This window comes from Desmodus rotundus, chromosome 11 (assembly GCF_022682495.2).
Source record: "Desmodus rotundus isolate HL8 chromosome 11, HLdesRot8A.1, whole genome shotgun sequence".
Lineage (NCBI taxonomy): Eukaryota > Metazoa > Chordata > Mammalia > Chiroptera > Phyllostomidae > Desmodus > Desmodus rotundus.
Window position 1 is genome coordinate 16,942,181 of NC_071397.1, and position 21,351 is coordinate 16,963,531.

At 45.1% G+C, this 21,351-nt stretch overlaps 1 protein-coding gene across 2 annotated transcripts in view; it reads right to left on the reverse strand.

Moving 5' to 3' along the window:
• The window catches only part of PKHD1 (PKHD1 ciliary IPT domain containing fibrocystin/polyductin), a 447,336-nt gene that overhangs the window by 403,189 nt on the left and 22,796 nt on the right, over nucleotides 1-21,351 (reverse strand). The window contains exons 12-23 of one of the 2 annotated variants that reach the window (XM_024558059.3): nucleotides 19,162-19,263; nucleotides 18,016-18,111; nucleotides 15,584-15,725; nucleotides 12,642-12,756; nucleotides 11,366-11,644; nucleotides 10,095-10,184; nucleotides 9,920-10,010; nucleotides 8,293-8,435; nucleotides 6,741-6,871; nucleotides 5,804-5,979; nucleotides 2,336-2,474; nucleotides 342-469 (exon numbers count right to left, since the gene is read on the reverse strand). In XM_024558059.3, coding sequence (XP_024413827.2) covers nucleotides 342-469; nucleotides 2,336-2,474; nucleotides 5,804-5,979; nucleotides 6,741-6,871; nucleotides 8,293-8,435; nucleotides 9,920-10,010; nucleotides 10,095-10,184; nucleotides 11,366-11,644; nucleotides 12,642-12,756; nucleotides 15,584-15,725; nucleotides 18,016-18,111; nucleotides 19,162-19,263 — 1,632 coding nt within the window. Of the gene's footprint in view, nucleotides 1-341; nucleotides 470-2,335; nucleotides 2,475-5,803; nucleotides 5,980-6,740; nucleotides 6,900-8,292; nucleotides 8,436-9,919; nucleotides 10,011-10,094; nucleotides 10,185-11,365; nucleotides 11,645-12,641; nucleotides 12,757-15,583; nucleotides 15,726-18,015; nucleotides 18,112-19,161; nucleotides 19,264-21,351 lie in introns of those variants that run through there. The other variant, XM_045193323.2, reaches the window with a different exon arrangement.

Sequence of the window (21,351 nt, forward strand, 5' to 3'; positions counted from 1 at the left end):
AACTTGGTTTTGGACCTCTGGCCTCCAGACTGTGAGAGAATAAATTTCTGTTGTTTCAAGCCACCAGGTTTGCGGTCATTTGTTATGACAGCTCCAAGAAGCTAATCCACTCAGTTTCCACATCTATAAAATGAAAGGTTGGGATTTTATTAGCAAAAAAATGTTATTGTTATTGTCCAGACCTTAAATTTTAATAAGGTCATTTTCAAACCCTGGAAAATAAATAAAATAGCTTTAAGCCTGTACCATGCCTGATGATCTCACAGGATGTTGCTGGCCTGGGAATGCCCCTAGAAATATAAATGAGAAATGTTGCGCCCCCTCCCCGTTTGCCCCTTTACCAGGAATCACTGTATTAGAAAGTTGGATGCGAAAGCGTCCTCCTAAAGGTGGACTTGTTCTCTGTAGTCTCTGTGTTGTCGCCTGGACCGTCCCGGATCCTTCTTCTGCCCCTTCCGTGGGCACAGGGCTGTGGCACAGCAAACACCGAACATTAGCCACAGTAACCTTTCAGAGTGCCGCTGCTCCTCAAAGACCAACTAGTGTTCCATGGTCTCACGCCATGAGCTCAAGTTCCCAAATATCGGGTACCCCTTTCCCATCACAGCAGGAAAAGTGGGTGGCAATATTAGGACTCTTTAAGAGTGTCCCACCCTTCCCCTTCCCTGAGCCTCCAGGGCCCCAGGCACACAGCGAAAGGAGAACGTGGTATTCTCAACATTTGCATAGTCAAACAAAACATCAGTGACAGATACTCCCCCCTGCAGCGTCTCCACCTGAAACCCAGGCCACTCCAGCTGCCAAGCTCTTATCTAACACCTGTGTCCAAACACACGGACTGCCTAATTCTGCTCTTAACACAATAAATGGGCCAAATAAACTGTGACACACCATGAGAGGGACTACCATTCACTCATTAAAAACTGTATTTTAGAACGTTTAATGAAATGGGGAAATTTCCATTTTTACTCTTAGGTGAAAAGGACATTATAAATATAGTATGTTATTTTTGGTCCCAGTAAGAGGCTTAAAAGTAAATATACACATGTATAGATGTATACAAAAACTGTGTGGGGAAAAAAAGCAGTCAGAATATAGATCCAATATGTAACTAGAAGTTTTCTCTGAGCAGACAGATTGAGTGATTTTTATCTTCTTCTAAGCGTTTCTCTATATTTTCCAAGTTTTCAACAATGAGCACGTCTAGTTTCTATCGACAACATCAGTAAGCAGTACGTAGGGTGTGCACCCGCACAACCAGGCAGAAGCAGTCGGGCAGAGGGTCACTAGCTGCGTTGTGTAAGCTGTGCGAGGCCGGTCTGGAGGCTGTCCTGTCTCGCCTAGGCTGGAGGCTTCCAGAAGGAGCTAAGGGACTTGAGGAAAAATCAGAAAGGAAGGCTGTGAGGCCTCCTCTAAGTGCAGACCATGTGCGGAATAACCTAAATTTGCCTCTATCATTTCAGAGTTAATAACGTTTAAAGCTGAGGGTGGGCTAGCGTGGCAGCCCCTTCTCCACTACCAAAGCCCTTTCTCACTTTCATTCTGCTGATGAATTTAGCTTCTCTCCTGCCCAGAGGACCATGTCTAGGAAAGTGGAGCACAAAGTCAAGCTTTCTGCACCTCTCATCAATACACTGTCTGTGAAAATGGTTTCTGAGAACAAATTTTGAAACATATAAGAAAGAGATGGGGGAAGGGAAAGAAATTTTGAAAGCAGAGCATCTCAATGTTTCCCATCCTACTAGGGTTTTAGTGAAAAGTGAAAAGGATGAATTAGAGCATAGACATGTCCTGGGAGCTTAGAGGAGCCTGATCTTTAGTTACTGCTTTGTAAACTTGGCTGGAACGTTTGACTATTAAGGAAGTATTGCTTATGGGGCTCTAGTGCCATCTGGTGGTAAGTTCTTAGAAATAGCTACTTTTGTTCCTCAGACTTTGATTTCACCTTAAATTCCAATAAGATTAATATATCAGGAATGAAATGAGGGACATGAACAGCATAAACATACAACTACTTTTAAACAAATTCACTAGAAACTAGCTCTCAAAGTGTAGTTCCCAGACCAGTAAAATCAGCCTTGCCTGGGTACGCATTAGCAATGCAAATTCTCAGACCCTGCCCTAAACCCACTGAATTAAAGATGGTAGGCTTCGGGCCCAAAGATTTATGTCTTAACAAGAGCTCCAGGTGTCGGATACTGCATTCTTAATACTGAGAAATATTGCTTTAAGCACCTAGACCAGTGGCTTTTCCTAACAAAAGTCCCACCTTTGCATCTGCCAAGGCCAACTAGCAATCCTACAGAGGGACCGGTGAGCAAAGACAGCTCCCTACCTTGCAGTGATGAGTGGGAGCTCCGAGCTGCACCCCGCCAACCAGGATGTTACATTGTAGACCGGAGGGGATCCCACCACAGACAGCCGTTCCACCAGATTCCCTCCTGGGCGAGCTGTTCCAGCATCAGCCTGAGAAACTAGAGACCAATGATCCAATTATTATCAAATAACTCAAGATGCAAGACCAGCTGTGCTGCAAGTCCTGCTAGAGACGCTGAGTTACTTAGATCTCAGCACACACCTAGAGTTGAGATTCCTCCCATCTGCTGGATGAAGAGCAAAGTCAGAGGCAAAAAAAAAAGCAAGGTCATGGTGTAAAGAGACAAATATTCACAGCAAAGTTCAGAAAGTCCTAAGCCAAAAAAACATCATTCCCTATGCCATAGGAGGACCCCTTACACAGAGAACCTATTACAGTGTGGACTGGCCAGTCTTCCCCCCTTTCTTTTCCAAGGTCCCTGGCAACTCCAGGAATGTACAGCTGATGCTCTTTAGGAACGCTAAACACAAGAGGCACATCCCGGGGATACTTACTGTTTATCTACAGTACAGAGTCAGCACATGTGCAGAAAAAGTGCCAGCGTTCGGACAGACCACTGTCGAAATCCTGATTTTCCACTTCTATTGGATTATACTGGATTACCATGTGGCTAATCAATCTAACCTCCCCAAGACATCTTCTTATTTGTAAATGGGAGTCATGACATAGACCAATCTGCGTGGCAGGGAGAGTTTAGTGAGATGGCAGATTCAAATGAGCAGCACAATGTAATTTAATTCTCTTCCCCCTCCAACTAGGCACGGTGTAAAAGACAGCGTCTTCCGCGAGACGGTGCAACTGAGACAATAGGCAGTAACGGGATCATCTTTGCATACCCAATGCCTAGTACACCACCAGGCACAGAGTGGGTGCTCAATACATGTTTATTCACACAGCTGGGGATGGAATCATTGAAGTTTTGGCTTCGGTATCAACGATCTCTGTATTCCAATCTCCCCTACAGCCCAGCTATGGAATTTGGGAAGAGATACTCAGCCCTTCTTAGCTTTGGTTTCCCCATCTATAGGGTGGAGATAATAGGACTATCTTATGATGTTCTAAAAATTGAGGAATAAATGCTGCCTACCACTAGATGAAAAGAACTTTCATAAAGGACATTTGATGGGAAAATATAATCGGGTGTTAAATCGATCAGATAAATGTCAGACAATTAACTATGAATACTGAACCCTATTGTGTAGCGTTTGTGTTACCATTAAATAATCCTCAAAGCAAAGTCATTGCTTATGGGGAACCATTCCAAGCGTGGGGAATGTGGCCCAGCCCCCACTCGGAAAAGCCCGTGGGGAGAGAGGTTCAGCAGGCAGAACCCACGCCCACAGATAGGTTCTCCCGTGGGGAATCAGGCCCTCACTGTACCTAGGCCGCTATGAGGCTTGCTTTTGGCTAAATCTCCCTCACCCTGAATTAAGGCAGCAAATGTTTACTACTGTGTATCTTTAAAGTAACTCCCTAAAATCTATGCTGAACCTTCCAAGAACCTGTGTAACCAGCTTAACCACTTTTCCCTTTACATTTGCAAATATCCTTCCTCTTTTATGTAATTAGCAACACCCTCTCCTTTGTTTTCTGTAACCACCTAAAGAGAACCTGTGCATGGTAAATGAGGATCATCCTCAATGTAATGTACCCAGAAAAGCAATAAAAGCCTGTCAAGGCAAGGGTCTCCACTTGAGAGAGTGGTAGCGCCGTCCCTTTTCCTCCACAGGACTCAGTAGTCCATGTGTATTTGTCTATTGCCACCACAACACCGGATCCTGCAGCCGGGATCCATGTCAATTGCTAGCCGGGTTACAAGCCAAAGCAAGAAACGTGGTTTACACAAGCCACTCCAATTGTCTTTCTTGCCTCTGCCCTCTCCCTCTCTGCTTGCCTCCTCACTGCACTCTGAGATGGTTCCAGGTACTGGAGCATTTCATGGCAGAGAGGTGGGGGCAGGGGGAAAACACTCTGGATGCTTCACTTGGAGGGCTTAGAGGTTTAAGATGGCATTCAAGGGAGAAAAGAAAAAAAGGGAAAAGGCACCTATTATCTAGTTCTGCGTTTTCCAATCAGTGAGTTCAAGGGTATGAAATGTGGAACCCCTCAGTCCTCCGGGAATCTGGGCAGCATTTGAGAGTCAACAAAGGCCCTGGCTTAGGGTCTTAGGCACCAAGAATTCAGGTGGTTACCCAAGCACGCCATCTGAATATTATTTTCTGTGTGCCAGGACCTTAAAGAGGGCTTAAAATAAGCAGTGCCTCAGTCCGACCCAGATGCCCTCCAAGCACTTAAAACACTGAAACACATAAGAGACAGAATTTTGATGGATTCAAATATGATGTCATTTCAGGGCTGAAGGAGAGTCCTCTTGCCACCCATCCCCCAGGTCCTCTGCCCTTAGCTCTGCAATTTTATAGGCAAAAGACTGAAAATGCATATTTTGTAAGTCAAAATGTAAATGACTGCTTCCTCCTTTTCTCCCGGGAGAAAGAGAGAGAGAAGCTACTTAAAGCTGGAAAGCTGAGCCCCAAAGTCCCAGGGATTTAACAGAAAATGGAAAGTAAACAGAACTTGGAAGCCTGGAGGCCCTGGGAGCAAACAGCACCATCTGCCTGGGCTGTGGGCTTCCCTTCCCAAGGTGTATGTCACCGGCGGCCAGTCTCAGAAGGACCCCCTAATGAGCACTTTGTCCCTAAGCCCTGTGGACAAGAAGGCCCACTGAGATTGTTGTGCCTAAGGGAGGCCAAGGGACTTGGTGGAGAAAGAGGACAGGCCTAGGCTCTAAATGACAAGTGGGAGGAAGCTAGATCGGCAGAAAGAAGGACAAGGCTGTTCTCATGAGGACATCGCTATCCGCCAACTCCCACCGAGTCTGTTGTAAAGCAGCCCTTCAGGCCATGTCCATGAGTGGATATTTCTGTGGTCTTCCAGCACTTTCTTTGATAGATATTAGCTGATCACTCAAGAAATCTTGCTGTTCTAACAGTAATAATAATGTTAATAGTAATCATAATTGCTGCTATTTATTGAGCACTTACTATGTTCAGGACCTGTGATGAGTGCTGTGCACTATACTTTAGTTAACCTTTGCAGTAGTCCAATGAGGCAGGGACTTCAGTGCACCCATTTTATGGATGAGGAAACCACGGCTTCTCAGCAAGGAAGTGGTAAAATCAGGGCAGAGCACGAGTACCGAAAGCAAGAACAAGCATTGCAGTGAATAGGGGAAAAAAGAGGAATTAGCTAGAGAAATATAGGGCCCGAGGGCACACAGTACCAACCCCATCTTCTTTGTAGAACCAAAGTAGGCAAGCTGGACCTCACCTGTTCCCCCTCCATTAACAGGACTGCAGCCCCTACCAGAAAGTTTAAAATTGGCGTTTGAGGGAGAGGTCCATGGAGGAGAGTGGATGCGATGGTCACCTGTCAGGTTCGTGTCTGCAATAATAACTTCATCCACATAGAACACACCCATCTCCCACGCCAGAGGGAAGAGGTCAATTCGATGAACCAGCACCGGGGAATGGGCCAGAGACATCTGGAGATGCAAGGAGCGATGCACGCAAGCCTTCCAGAGGTTAGTGCAGGTGAACCGCCAACTGAAAAACAAGAGCACAGGAGTGCACCTGCAGTCCTCTCCCATGAGAGCCCTAGCTCTGGAACCTGTAGCCAGGAGAGAGACCCCATGAACCCTGGCTCCCAAACCATCCTGCATGCCCTGGGCACAAGCATCCGAGTCAGGCTCAGCTCATCTGTGGTGTCACATTGTGAACCACATTTTAAAGCAATCATTCATGCACTCATGACACTCGATGTCAGCAGCTTTCTCAAATTACAGTGTAATTGTCTGTCTTGAACAGATCATATGTTGGCTCTAATGACAAGGAAGATTAATGATCCGGGACAGTACCGGACTATTTAGGTTTAAAACCACTTACAAACCCTTAAGAGGTTATCTGGAAAGAGAACTGAATTGAGGGATCAAGATGCTTGAATTTTATTCCAGAGTCTTGTGTACTCACTGAATAAATTTTTGTGAATCACAGATTCTTGGGCCCTCATTTTTCTCATCTATAATGTCAAGGAATGCTCTCTAAAGTCTCTTCCAAATGTTACATTCTATGATTTTATCCCTAGGAGAAATATCAGTTTCCTTCTAGGAAGTGGTATACTTCTCACAACTAACTGTTCTTTAATCAAACTTCTCTGGGCTCAATTTTTTTCTCCTCTGTGCTCAGAACCCCAAGTTAGTGTCCGAGTCTCCAATACAAGAGGCAGTACCTCAGGTAGGCCACCGCCCCCGAGAGCTAACCATCCCAGTTGGCAGAACTCCCACCACACCTCCCTACAGATTATCTACCTTTCGGGCCTGGTCCCCATGAGTCTCCAGTCACAGGTGATGTTCTTCTTAATGATGTTTTGAGGATCAGTTGTGAAGGACACGGCCACCTTCACGATCTTATTCATGCGGCCTTTGTACGCAGCGCACAGCTACAGACAACAAGTGAGGACTCCAGCTCTATTAGTGCAAGAAGCAGCCATGCGAACAAAGTGGGGTGAAGAGAGTCCACCTCCCCAGGACCTTGCCTCGTGCAGTGAAAGAGTCAGCCCCGTTCCTGACCTCCTGGAGCTTGCTGGTCTAGCTGGCCAGACCAGTCAGTACAGTGAATTGTTATTTGTCCAAGAGAGGGTAGTAAATGCCTACCATTGTGCTTTGGCAATGACAATTGTAGAGTATTTCAATCAGAAAGTGCTTGTTCCTGAACTCTAAGAATTCCCCGCCATCCTTGGTTCCGAACTCTGAGTTAAGTAAAATTGTTTGGCTCAAAAAGTTTTTAGAGCAGAGTATGTTTCACTTCGGCGCTATTGACATTTTGGATTGGATAATTTTTTCCTGTGAGGGGGCTATTCCATGTATTGTAGATGTTTAGTAACATCCCTGGAACCTACCCATCAGGTGCCAGTACCACTTACCCAATGTGACAACCAAAACTGTCTCCATAAATTGACAGCTCCCCTCTAGGAGGCAAAATTTGCCCACTGGGAGCCTCTGCCATACGGGAAATACTGGGAAATAGGCGGTGCCCCAACCTGAATCACTTCGTCCTGGCTCTCAACCCATCCAACTAGGGAGGGACCTAAAACCACCACCACGGGCTCAGCCACCCCAGCGAGCCTCGCTCTGGGCCCCGTAGAGCAAACGAGCTGCCCTTTTTTGTGCAAGATGGCAGAGCTACTGACACAAAGGGTGTAAAAGGGGTGAAAGAAATGTGTCAGTCAGCCCATCAATAATAACACTAACTATAATAAATAACTATTTCAGCTGAGTCCTAACCACTGCACAGGCACCTGACTGGATTCCCTCATGGAATCTGCACCAAAACCCTGAGAGGTAGACAACATTAGGAGCCACTTTTCAGGGGAGTAAACTGAAGTAACACACAGAGGGGACACAGAACATAGAGTCAGGATGCAAACCCCGATGGTGTGACTATAGAGTCTGCACTTACACCTAAAGAGCAAAGAACACACAGGGCGGAGAAAAGAAGGTTTACAGTTGTTGGTATGGAAAATAATACAATAATTGATAAATAATAATACAAGAATAAACTGGTTCACGTAGTCACCACTGTAAACCTACTTTTGCCACCCCTGATAGAGCATATAAAAACTTTCACAGATCTCATAGCTAACACGAAGGCATTTCTATGTGACAAGTAGCTAATGGGGGACTGGAGGTGTCTGTTCACACCTGACACAGCATTTCAGAAACCTAGAACTTCAGCCCAAAACCCTTGGGACACATCACAGCCGTCACTCTTGTGTGCTTCTGTTTCTCCGTCTCAACCCCTGAGTGTAACACAAAACCTTCCCTGCCCACCTCTCCTGGAAGCACGAGGGCTGCCACTTACGTGTGTATACTTATCCAGCTGGTAGCCCTTCTGGGCAGCTGGGGGCGTCAGGACAAGATGTCGAGGCTGACGGAGGCTGAACCTCCCACAGAAGGGCTCTGTCCCACTGGTGAGGTCCCCATCAAAGCTGGAAACTTCTGGGCCTGAATGCAGTTCAAATAAAATTAAGAGACAGGGTAGATATTAAATAGGCCAAGCTTCCCAACACATGTAGAGAGGGAACCCGTTATGGATTCACCATGATATTGCCCCCCCCCCCCAGCCCTTGGACGAGCTGGGCAGGGCTTAGGCTGCCCGGCAGCCCCCAGTGTGAAGGCTCCAGCTACGAAAACTTCATTCTGTCTGCCCTAGAGCATCAAAAATACACAGTAGTCCTCCGTTACCATGGTTTCGCTTCCCACAGTTTTAGTTACCGGCAGTTAAAAAGGGCCTGATATTATCAGATGAAAAATTCCAGAAATCAACAACTCATAGGCTTTAGATTTCATGCTGCTCTGAGTAACGTGGTGGAATCTCTTGTTGCCCCGTGCAAGAGGTGACTCATCCCTTTGTCCAGCGTCTCCACGGGCTGTCGGGTCATCCTTGGTGGCTAACTCGACAGCCCAGGAGGGAAGTCACACCAAGCGGCTCCCCACCCAGTAGTCAGTCCCTCAGTAGCCCTCTGGGTTATCAGATCCGCTGTCGTGGTATCACAGGGCTTGTGTGCAAGTACCCTATTTTACTTACTAATGGCCCCACAGTGCGAGAGTAGTTGGTGATGCTGGCGGTTCAGATATGCCAAAGAGAGGACATGAAGCGCTCGCTGAGTATGATGCACTCAATAGTAGCCTAACGTTTTGTCATAACGCATGCATTATTCACCTCACTTCACCTATCACATGGGCATTTTATCATCTTGCATCAATACAAAAAGAATAAGAGTAAGATGTTTTGAGAAAGAAACACCCCATTCACATAACTTTTATTATAATATGTTATTATGATTGCTCTATTTTACTATTAGTTATTACTGTCAATCTCTTCCTTGCTTAAGTTTTAAATTAAACTTTATCGTTGCCACATCTGTTTAGGAAAAAACATGGTATAGCCAGTGTTTCACGCATTCACAGGAGTTTTGGATAAGGAGGACTCCCATGTTACCATTTTCTACGTGTACCATGTCACAGAAAACTGCAGACAAGCAGAAAGGACAGGAGTGTCAACTGTAACTTAGTTCACCTTGTGTTTGAAAAATACACCCTCTCATTTTTATAATTTATTAAAGTTACTGTTTTATGTAATAATTCCTTTATTCAAGATTTGTACTGTTTTGCCGCTTCCCACCTATACCTTTTGCTCTTTTCCCACCGTGTGGCCTGAGATAGCGTTCCTTAACTCTAACTCCCTGCATCTTTGGTGGCTAACCCGACAGCCCAGGAGGGAAGTCACACCAAGCAGCTCCCTCCCAAGCAAGTAGCCACTCCTTTGGCCACTCAGTGTCTAAATCCAGTTTCCAGATCTTCATTTGACTGTGTTAGCACCTTGGATAGGAAATGAAGATTGTTCCCATTTCACATAAAAGAGAGAGAAAAAGAAAATACACAGTGATGGAGAAGAGGGTCAGGATTTGTCGAACCAGGGACAGCACCTTGTTCAAATCCAAGTCGAAGTAGGATGTTAGCTGAAAGGGGTTCCAGCTGGCATTTGACTGCAAGCAACTCCTGAATGGCTGTTTGAATCTGTTGAAAAGAAAAGCTGCCAGGAGTCCATACCATGGGCAGGAAGACCACCCCCACCTCTCATTATCTGAAGGAGCTTCCCACCTGATGGGCTGTGGCATTTGTAGAGATCGGCTGGCTAGAGACTCCGTCCCAAGTGAGGAAGAAGTTCCCTGTCCCACACACAGTCAGCATCTAAAAGTCAACAGTAACAGGACTACATGATGTGTGCTGAGTAAGCCAGAGAGATCATCTCAGAACGTACTTCCTTGGCTTGCTATTTTTTTTAATTAAAATTTCAGTTTTTTAAACTACCATCTAGAACTATCTAGAGAACGAACACAAGCAATATCACCCAATGAAAACTTGTCTTGGAACGATGCACATGTCTGTGTCTCTATTTATCTATGCTCCCCCGCCCCTCTTCTTTAGCATGTGAGACAAATGTTGCCCCTGAATGGCCCACTTTCAGCCCTTCTCACCAAGAACTCTCTCCCGGGCGTGACCCTGTTGGCAGAAACAGCCACATGGCATGTCACCCTCTCAGAGGCGTATTCAGTCTCTGCTTTGCTGCCAGTATATTCCCAGCCAGGCACCTTACACTTATGTCATGGAGTAAGACCTGTATCTTATATCACTTTCTCTTTTCTATTTCTTCCTACGGCTATTAGTATACATGCTTTTCCATTAGACTGTAAGCTTAAAAGGCAGAGTTCATACTGACCCATCATTGTACACCAAAAAGTGAACAACGAAAATACACCAAAATTGTTTAACAAAAATATGGGGCACAACTGAGACACCGAAAGGCCTTGACCTTTAAAAGTAGACAGAAAACACAGCGTACAAGAAAACAAGACTGAATCAGTCAAAAGGCTATGTAACCTTGTGTGTGTGTGTGCTTTAGCACACACACGTGGCTGTGGGTGTTCAGAGGACCTTATCTCTTCTTTAGGGAGTAAGTTTCTGAAAGAATATTTACCTGGACCTTAAATCCCTAGAACTAAGCCCATGAATAAAGTCATCACAATAAGAAGACTTGCACCTTTATCTTTTTTAAAAGACAATCTATTTAATAAATGGTGCTGGGAAAATTAAATACATATTTAATTAAAAAAAGAAATGAAACCTGACCATCTTCTTACACCATATTCAAGAATAAACTCAAAGTGGATTAAAGACTTAAATGTAAGATGCAAAACCATCAAGTCCCCACAGCACCATTGAATAGATACCCTATTTCTCTGTCAGCAGAGTGATAATCACAACTCAAATTTTCTGGCTCCCAACTAGTGATCCTTCCACTAGGCAACACTGTACCCTTTTAGAATTTAGCCCCTGACCCTGACCCTGTGGGACTGGGAAGAGATGCAGACCTGGATCTCCGGAAGTCTCTGAGCATGGACTCGGATCTGATGCTTCTCCCGGAGGTAAGTGCTGACCACGTCAGGATTCAGCCAGGTGTTGTGGATCTGGACACCGATTCTCATGCCCCTGCTGGGGGCTCTCCCACGCTGCTCCGCCTCCAGATAGTACCTGGTTCCACCGAACAGCTCCAACTTGGGGGTCTTCTGTTGCCAAGTCCCTTCATTCCCATTTTGCTCCCAGGAGTCAAACCAGTCAGCAGTGCCCACCCTGATGGAGGCCACCTTCACCTGTGCCCCAATAAACATATCACAATCAATGCTACGAAGTTTCTGAGCATTTCTTTCCCAAACAGCAGTGTCTGGACAGCTATTACCAAGCACTGGTCTGCCTTTTCCAACAAGTTAGCCCAGTCACACTCAGTCCTGTGGTTGTTGAATTTATGCTTCTCTACCTCTTCTCTCTCTCTCAATTCAATAGTATTCAGATGAGGCTGGATGGGCCACACGTAGAGCAGAAACAGCCAACTGGAAGCCCTAGGTTTACCTGACGCTGCGGATAAGGTAATATTAAGTTCTTCGAGAAATCTAGAATAACTGATCACATCAAAATCTATCATGTTCCTCTAGCCAACTAGCAAAACAATACAATACAAGCATGTTAATAATTTGAAAAAAGATGTTTTGGTTCTTTGTCAATAGCGCCAGTAAATTTGGCTGTTTGCTCAAATCACCTTTTCTTATCCTTCAAAACTGATCAGGAAATTCCTACACGAGACTGACTACATCTCTAACCAAAATTAGTGAACAGGGCACAAGCTTTGGAGTCAGAGAAATCTAGGTTTGAATTTTAAATACTGTGTGTCTCTTATTACCCAAGGGGCCCTGGATTGGCCATATAATCCTTCAAAATACCAAATTCCTTATCTGGAAAACAGAAATAAATATGCATAGCTCACAAAAATGCTGTGACAATTAGAGACTAGGTATATAAAAATGTAGCATAATGCCCAGTTCACACTAAGTGCTCAATAACCAGTAGGTGCCAACATATTCACCCAAATTCTTTTTCAACAATTAAAAGCATGTCAATTATACCTCAATTTAAAAAATTTGTAGTAAACCTCTCCCCCCAACAAAAAGAATATATATTAAGATTCCTGGTTGCCTAACTGTGTGTTACAATTACTAGTGGAACATGATAGTTTTAGTTTGATTTATTTATTTATTTTTTACGAGTGAAGCATGGGAACAAGGAAAAGGAAATGAGAAGAAGGCGAATGAATACCTTGGCCCTGGGGTCCTCTGATCGACTGAAATGCAGGGAAGCTGGGCTGTCTGCCTGGATCCAGAAAGTGTAATTATTTGTCTCTGGGGCCACAAAGAACCCCCTGAGCCGTGCTCTGTGAAGCAGAGGAACACTGAGTCAAGCCAGAGCAACCAAAGGCTGAGTCACTGACGTTTGTGCCAGGCCACTGACTGGAGGGAGTACTGAGGGGACAGCTGTGGCGCCCAGCTCATCTCCGCATCTCAGCCCAGCCCTTCACACCAGCACAGCTCCGGCTGCGGCACACCCTCTGGGAAAGCTGTGGCCCCAGCACAGGGCGGTCTGCAGCTTAGCTGAGAACCTACCTCACACAGCCCGTGCAGGCTCTGGTCCATGGTAGGAATTCAGTCAATGCTGAGTGTTATTCTAATTACTAGAAATGAGGGGATCCTTGGGCATCTGACTTGATCCTTGCGTCCTTTTCTAACGCAGTCGTACATCACAAGCCATTACCACTCTGGCTGATGTAAGATATTAGCCTCTTTCCATTCAGCCTGTGCGGCTGTCAGTGTATGTGGATAGTCATATATCAACTAGTATGTTTCCTGTCAAATAATCGTACTTGACTTCTCGACAACACTGTGCAGTAAAGAACTTTATAAAGATGAGGAATAAAGTGATAGACCTGAAATTGTCCCTAGTGATATCAGGAGAGATTTCTCTCCATTTTCTCTCCTTCATGCAGAGATCAACTTCATAGAAACAGGTGTTTGTGTATATGAGGTTTCACAATGTCGGTGTGACCTTGAAATACCATATTCCCACTCCCGTGGGGAAAGAAGAACATGGGGCATACTGTGGCATAAAAAGGCGTGGTCTTAGAAATCATAAGCCTTGAAATCTGAAAAACTCCGAACTTGGTTCTGCTACTTGATAATTGTACGATATTAGAAAAAACACTCTACCTATTCGAGACTGTTGTTCCTCATCTGCAAACCAGCTTGATAAATATTTCCTCAGTTGTTGTATCTCAAGAAATCATTTATCTTAGAAGGCCTGGGACATAGTAATAACTCAATATGTATCAGTTGAATTAAATAAAAAGATCAGGGGACACACTTGGATACATGAAGAATTTCAGTAACACTACTGTCTCGCCTTGCTCTGTGGCCATACATGCGAATGGCAAGGGTGGTCACTCCTCAAGGATAATGACCTTGTTCTAGACCTTCTAACCCTCACACTGCCGAGCACAATGTTGTATTTAATGTAGGTGGTCAGTAAATCACTTTTAACTGTTTGGGGAGGTACTAATTAAATACTATTTTACACACACACACACACACAGAAGTATTTGCCCTGAGCTGATCAGATAACCTCAACATCTGCTGAGGGTCTTTTTTGTCCCATTTAAAAGGATTATGGTCCACAGAGAAAAGTCAATTGAACATGCTGGCAATTTCAAATTAAAATACGTAACCTGCAACTTTGAAGAAGATTACAGACAATGTCACAAAACATTTAAAAATGTGACTATATATTTTTAAACATTTAGTTCAAATGCTAGTGACCTAGTATCAAAGACAGATATGGCTAAGAAAACTATTAAACTACCCCAATAAAAATCCAAAATATTTTCTGAAATAGTTTTGAACATAACAATTTTAAAGGTCCATCAATATCATTAACATCAATGAATAAATATTCCAATATGCAATTTAAAAGTTTTGAATTTTAAAGTAATGAATGACAGAGAATGGAAAGACTTACCCTCTGGTTTATGGCTCCTCAAAATGGCAGCTAAAGAGACTCACCCTACAGGTCATACCTCATAACACAAGGCTCTTTGGTCTGTGGAGGTGGTTCAACTCTCTCCTTAACAACCCCACACACTGAATATAGCTGAAAGGTTTCCCTTTGTACAGTATTGTTGGTCCTCAAAAATGATGATAAAGGGGCATGAGTAGGTGCCATAAGGGACCACAAATTATGGCCACGCGAAAACCATATGTTGGTGGTTAAATACCTAGTTAGTAAGGCTTCTGGGACAACAGAAACCCTGTTTAGTTCACAGACTTCCTTCCCCACTTGGCTTCTTCAATGTCTGAAGTTCCCTGAACAGGGAACAAAGGCTTTTATTCTGCAGCTGAATTAAAATTTAATATGGCCAAATCCTTGGAGGAGCTCACAGAATGGCTGGACTTCACATTCAGGGGTCGGGACCAACCTCTCTCAAACGAGAAAAGGATGACGCCGCAAAGGATCTATGCCTCTACGTGTCTGCACTGAGTGTACATTAAGGAAACAGTATGTCTAAGCAATTCTCAAATGTTTATACTTTTAAGCCTACTGTAGAGACCTAGAAGTTTTGGCAATATCCTTGAAGGGATTAAAAGGACTCAGAACATAATCACGTGGCAACCACTGCTATTGAAAACAACGTGTCGCAGAGCCCACAGTAGCTTCCCCTGCTTTACACCAGCCGTTAGGCTGACTTTGGACACTGGTGGCTTTTCCAGCAGACCCGTTCGCTGCCCAGCCTGTGCTCCCTCATATGACCAACGGGCAAATGCTTGCTTCTTTCTCTGGCATCATCCTTCTAGATGTGAGTTTCACCTCTTACCCACACACCTGTGGCAAGTTTTACCCTGCCCTCTTTTAAGTCCCTAAGCCTACACAGCTCAATATTCAATTAATAGTCCTCTCCAAACCAGATAATAAACTAAATTGTATGAAACACGAAATTCGCCTGCTGATCAAACTGTAGCACGCACCTGAAAAGGGCCTGTGGCGCACCAGCACAACTACCACTTGGGGAGAACCGTGGTCACACTCTGTGGTCGTGACATTGGTGGACGTGACACATTTTACCCGGGAAATCTCATCGCTTACTTTCGGTCTCCTAGCCTCACCTAGGCCACTAACAATGCTTTTGATGGACTCCCACTTCTCCGACAACATACCTGAAAGGCTGCCCTTCCTTTGACCAAAATCCAAATGGAGAACTGGCATTAGGGACAATCTGCCACCTGTACCCAGGGGTGGCTTCAGTCAGGTCCGAGCCGTCAGTGGCATCTCCAACTTCAAAAAGAAGCCCCCGATTGCCTGTAAGACACGAGTGCATCGTGAGCACCGGAGAGCATTCCTCCCCAATTTGAGGAATTACTTGACTTCAGACAACAGAGCCAAGATGACCCAGGCGCTAACTGGAAAGCCGAGTCAACTGACACCCAGATGGAAAAGTCACGCAAGAGGTTCTGTAGATAACACAGATGTTCTGGAAAGCAGAACATGCTGCTTGGTGTAGGACTGAGCCTCTTGGAGAGAGGGACTGGGCAAACAATGGTAAGGGGAAATATTTTCCAAGCACCAGAGAAGAGTAGGGAGCCCTTTTCAATGAGAGTGTCTGGAGAAGAGAATCACCAAGTCCTAGAGAAAATGTGAACAAATGCTGTGGTTGAGGAAAAGGCACGATGTGATCCTGTGCTCGGACTTGATTGCTGAGGAGTAGACTTTAGGATCTTTCAAGGTCCAGTTCAGCCTGGGAGTTCTATTCCTTGAAATCCTCTGTTCCCCAGAAAACTGGCCTCAGGTCCACAAACTATGTGGCATGGTTAGAACAAATTATGTGGCGTGTAGCTATTATGTGACAGTTTCAATGATGCTGTACTTATTAGTTTGTGTTTTATATTAAGCCAACCCTGAGACCAAAGGCACATGTACAATCTGTATTGAATACAAACTTGGATGGAGGGTAAAAGCTCTGGAATCATATTTGTGGGTTCAGATTCCAGCTTTGTCACTTACCAAATGTGTAGCTTTGAGCAAATTTCTTAATGCCTTCATTTTCTCACGCATGGGGCCAATAATAAATAGAAATAATGCAGAAAAGACCAAGGGAGATTGCATTATATGTCAATTATATCTCAATAAAGCTGGGGGAAAATTGAGTCCATTTGACAATTCTGGTAAAAAAAAAAAAAAAAGACTAAAGGAGCAAAGAGGTTGAACTATATCTACAAAGAGCCTAAAATATACTAAGTACTCAACAAAGGACAGCCAGGGTAATTATTATTATTTTAAACTACTATTACTCCTCATTAATCCTTAACAGGAGAAGTAGGTAAGGAATAGGCAGAAAAATAAGAGCGCATTTGAATACATTACTTGAGGTTTCTGAAGCTCGGCACTATTGACCTCTTCGTGGGGTCACTGTGGGGCCGGTCCTGTGCATGGAAGGATGTTTAGAGGCACTTCTGCACTCCAACCACTAGAGGCCAGTAGCACCATCACTTTCCCAGCTGTAATGCCAGATGTTGTCACAAACGCCCCGGAGACCATTGAGAACCACTGCTTAACATAACAATTGGCCCTTCTTCTATAGAAGAAATTTCCAAGTGTCTTCATAGAGGGCCTTGTTAACACTCAGGAACTACTGCATTTGCGAAATTATCCTACCACTACCCAAGTAGCTAAAGCAGGAACCCTTCAAAGAGGGGGCAGTTCTCCATTTCCTGGCACAGGAAACACACATTCTCCCAATGCTTGCTTCAGTAGCTTCCTTGGATGGGAGTTTTCCTAAGTAAACACGGCAGCTCTGGGACCTGGAGGATGTGCTGGGCCAAACGATGCTCTGCATTCATTTCTCATAGGAATGGCCTATCTTTAGAGAGGTTTCTCCACCCTGCTGGGTTACTTCCCTTCTAAGCACGGAGCTTCTGGAGTTGAGTTCACTGCCTGTAGTTTAACGGTGAAGTCGGTCCTTGTGGGGCAGCTAAGGAATGCAACAGGCAGCTTGTGGTTCTGGGCTACCTGACGCGCCGCCTGCCCTTCTGCCTAACTGCACTGAGCCTTCAGTCCTAATGCTTACCAGAAGAGTGCGCCACTGGGGTACTCTCAGTTTGCAGCCGTGAGGTGGAAGCTTTAAACAGAGACGGCCAAGTAGAGCCTTGCCTTCTCCATTTCCTCCCACTCTGGCCACAAACTGGTGGCGGTGTCACAAGACACCCCTCCTGGTCAAATGGTGGACAGGCGTGTCAGGGAAGAAGAAGCAACATTGAAATGCACTCCCTTGTGCCCCACTCTCTGGCCTTGTCCCATGCCGTCGTGATGAGCAGGCTCTAATGCTCCCGCATAACAGTGTCTTCATTGCAGTTAAGCTTCCAGGATCACGGTCTCCGCTGAAGCCCACTGGGGCACAGTGTTGATGAGCATCTGAATTGAGCTAAGAGCCACTGTGAAATGAAAGCCCTGCCGGTGGTGTCAGGGCCCCAGGCCTCGCTGAGCTAAGCAGCCAAAGCTGAGACAGAAGGCCAACACCTTCGTTTCCACTTCCAAGCCTGCCATGGTTAAACCATAACCAGAGGTCATTGAACAGCGCTGGTGACTTCATTACCTGCCTGAGGAGCAGTGAGCCTTGCACCTTCTCCTGGAGCCCTGGTGGTGCACTTAATCTTCCTGGGAGACACGTGTCTGACATCACATGGAATGCCTGAGGAGAATTTTTTAAATTAGATAGATATGGATATGGATATGGATGTAGATATACAGATACAGATACAGATGTAGCTATATAGATATGGGTATGTAGATTTGATGGCAAGACAGCAGGACCCCACTGATGTAGACAAGCTCCTATTCTAAGGCAAAGGGCTCAATGCAAACAGTAGAGCAACGGTTGTCACCCGAACTGCAGGAGGCCAGGAAAAGAAGAGCACAGAGCACAGAGCACAGTGCAGCTTATAAAATCAGAAGGAAAGGAATGCAATGCATTGCCACCCACGGAAGATGCACTGAACCACTCAGCTGAGTTTGGGAGGGTAAGTGTGACCATGAGACAGTAAGAACATGTTCCTGCCTCCTTGGCGTCACCAACTACAGGAGCATCCCACCTGGCAGAACAAAAAGTTCTAGATAGATTCCACAGAAGTATTTGCCATGGGGGCATTCCAGTAGAATCTGCCGAGCAATTGTCTGCCCACTCCAGCTTCTCCATACAGAGAGGGCTAAGGGGGGAGAGGGGTTGCCTCTTAGTAGGAGCACACCTCTGTGAAGACCTGTGCTTTTCCCTTCTCCCCACTCCCAACACGGGGACACCGAGGGAACTGCCCACGAACTGTGTGTCTGAAGGACATCCCATTGCCGTTCCATGTTTGCAGAGCTGCCAGACTACAATCCCACCTGGTCTCAACCAAGCACATGTAAAACACCTGAGAGCAGGGTGGCCCACTGAGTCAGAAAAGACAGAGATCGCTCCTCCAACCCTCTCCACACCATAAAAGACACATAATCTCCTACAGCAGGGGTCCCCAACATTCGGGCTTCGGACCAGTACCAACCTGAACCAGTTAGGAACCGGGCCACACAGCAGGAGGTGAGCCTGAATGTAATGCGCTTGGATCATCCTGAAACCATCCCCACCCCCTGGTCCATGGAAAAACTGTCTTCCAGGAAACCAGTCCCTGGTGCCAAAAAGGTTGGGGACTGCTGTCTTACATCGTTTAAAACTGTACACTATTTTCAGCCATTTCAACTGAGTTACCTGCAATGGTAACCTGGGCAGGAGTGTCAAAGAAGTCTCCTGTGATTGTGATGTCTGTTCTTCCCCCAAGGCTCCCAGTTTCTGGAAACACAGACAGTATTTCTGCAAGAGGGGGGAAAAAAAAAGGTGAGCTTCCAAATACAGACCTGGATGTGACCCAGATAATAATATAATAATAGAAACTATCCGTGATTTATTTCTTACCATAGCTTTCTAATACTAAGCAACAGTTGAAATTTTTTTCAGTAACTCATTTAAAATGCATATAATAAAAAAGGACTCACATCTAACAACATGTATAATAATATGTATAATACAGGATTAATAGTTGAAAGGAAAGGGAAATGCAGTCACTCCAGCTGTCAGCAAAAATACCTGCATACCATGACACTTTCTTGGGGAACCTGTCTTCTGACCTCGAGGACTCTATTTACAAGGCACAGAACAGGAGGTTTTACTTACAGAGGAATCGAATTTGAATGCACCAGGCAAGGCCTCCATTTATCCATGAGTCTGCAATGTGCTCTAGGTGAAAGAGTGAATCCTACTGCCACTGCACTCCACTCCTCCCCGCCGGGCTCCCCGCCCTGCACGCTCCCCACCCCACCGCCCTGCTCTCACTTCCTCACACCCAGTTCTCTCATGCTGCTGCCTGGTCGCTCCAAACCCTACTAGAATATGTCACAAATCCCTAAGAGTGTCACTTTTTCTGACCTGTTCCTCTTCTATGATCAAACTTTGACAGTTCTTTTCATTCCCTCAAGGGGAAAGAGGACCCGTGATCTATGAGAAATTGAAGGAACACAGAAGCTAATCATGAATGGTTACCACTTCCAAATATGAACTTAATTAGGGCATTTCCTGTACAACATTTTTGTTCATGAGACAAAGCAGAGCAGATATGTGGGAGCAAAGATGGACCCTCACACTTAAATATCAAAATTCAATGCTAATAATAATAACCCCTTCTTCTCACCTACTACTTTATTATTCTTTTCATGGAGAATCTACTATGTGGCACAGGGGATGCGAAGAAGAATACAAAAAAATTCCCATCCTCAAGGAGATTAGCAGGATAAGGAAGAACAGGTACAGAACATATAATTATCATAACTTGGGCTAGTGAAATTAGAGAGAGAATACAGAATGCCAATGAGAGGTTTAAGTGAGGGGGGATGGGAATGGTGGAGTAGAAAGAAATTTTTAGAAATGACATGTCAACTGAATGTTGAAGAATGAATTAGAACTGGCCAAGGGAAGGGAAGGAAAAAGGAAATGGGCATTTATGGGGAGTGATAGCCCAAGTGTGGAGAGAAGGAATTGCATGGTGTATTTAAATGTTACTGGAATATCAGAGAGAGATGGAGCTAGAGAAGGAGACAGAGAAGGTCAGAGCTTGTGCCATTCCCTGCAGTGATGGGAAGCCTCTTGCAGGGGTGTCCAACCCACGGCCCACGGTCCGCATGCATCTCAGGATGGCTATGAATGTGGCCCAACACAAAATCGTACATTTACTTAAAATATTTTGAGATTTTTTTGTGTGATTATGTGTCACAATGTATTTAATGTGTGGTCCAAGACAACCCTTCTTCTTCCAGTATGGCCCACAGATGCCAAAAGGTCGGACACCCCTGCTAGAGATGGTTAATAGGGAAGAGGCATCAGATGCAAGAGAGGTGGTGGCTGTGTAGAGCATGAATCAGCAGGGACAAATGGCAGGTTGGGGGCCCCTTCGGTACTATTGCAGCATGCCAGCAAGAAAGATGGAGTCCTAAGTTAAGACAATGGCTGTAGAGACAGAGAGGATACATCATATTTAAGAACTAAATGGGAGATAAAGTTGGTGGAAATCAGTAATTGAATTGGTGTAGAGATAAAGGGAAAGAATCCCAGATTCTTTCTCATCTGCTTCTTCCAACAACTTTTGGAGTTAGAAGGGCAAACACCATTTTGCCCACTTTATAGATGTTTGTTTGGGGTTCAGAAAGGCTAAGTGACCTAACCAAACTGAACTAGTAATTAAATGCCAGTGCTCAAGATGCTCAGCCTTGGGCTTTTTGCAGTTGTCCGCATCCCTTCTCCCCACTGCCTCCTCTGCTATGAAGAGGCTCTAGTCTGGGAGTCCAGGTCCCAAGAAGACAGCAGTGCTGGAAACATGAAATAGCTGTGTGATCAGAGATACCCACCAGC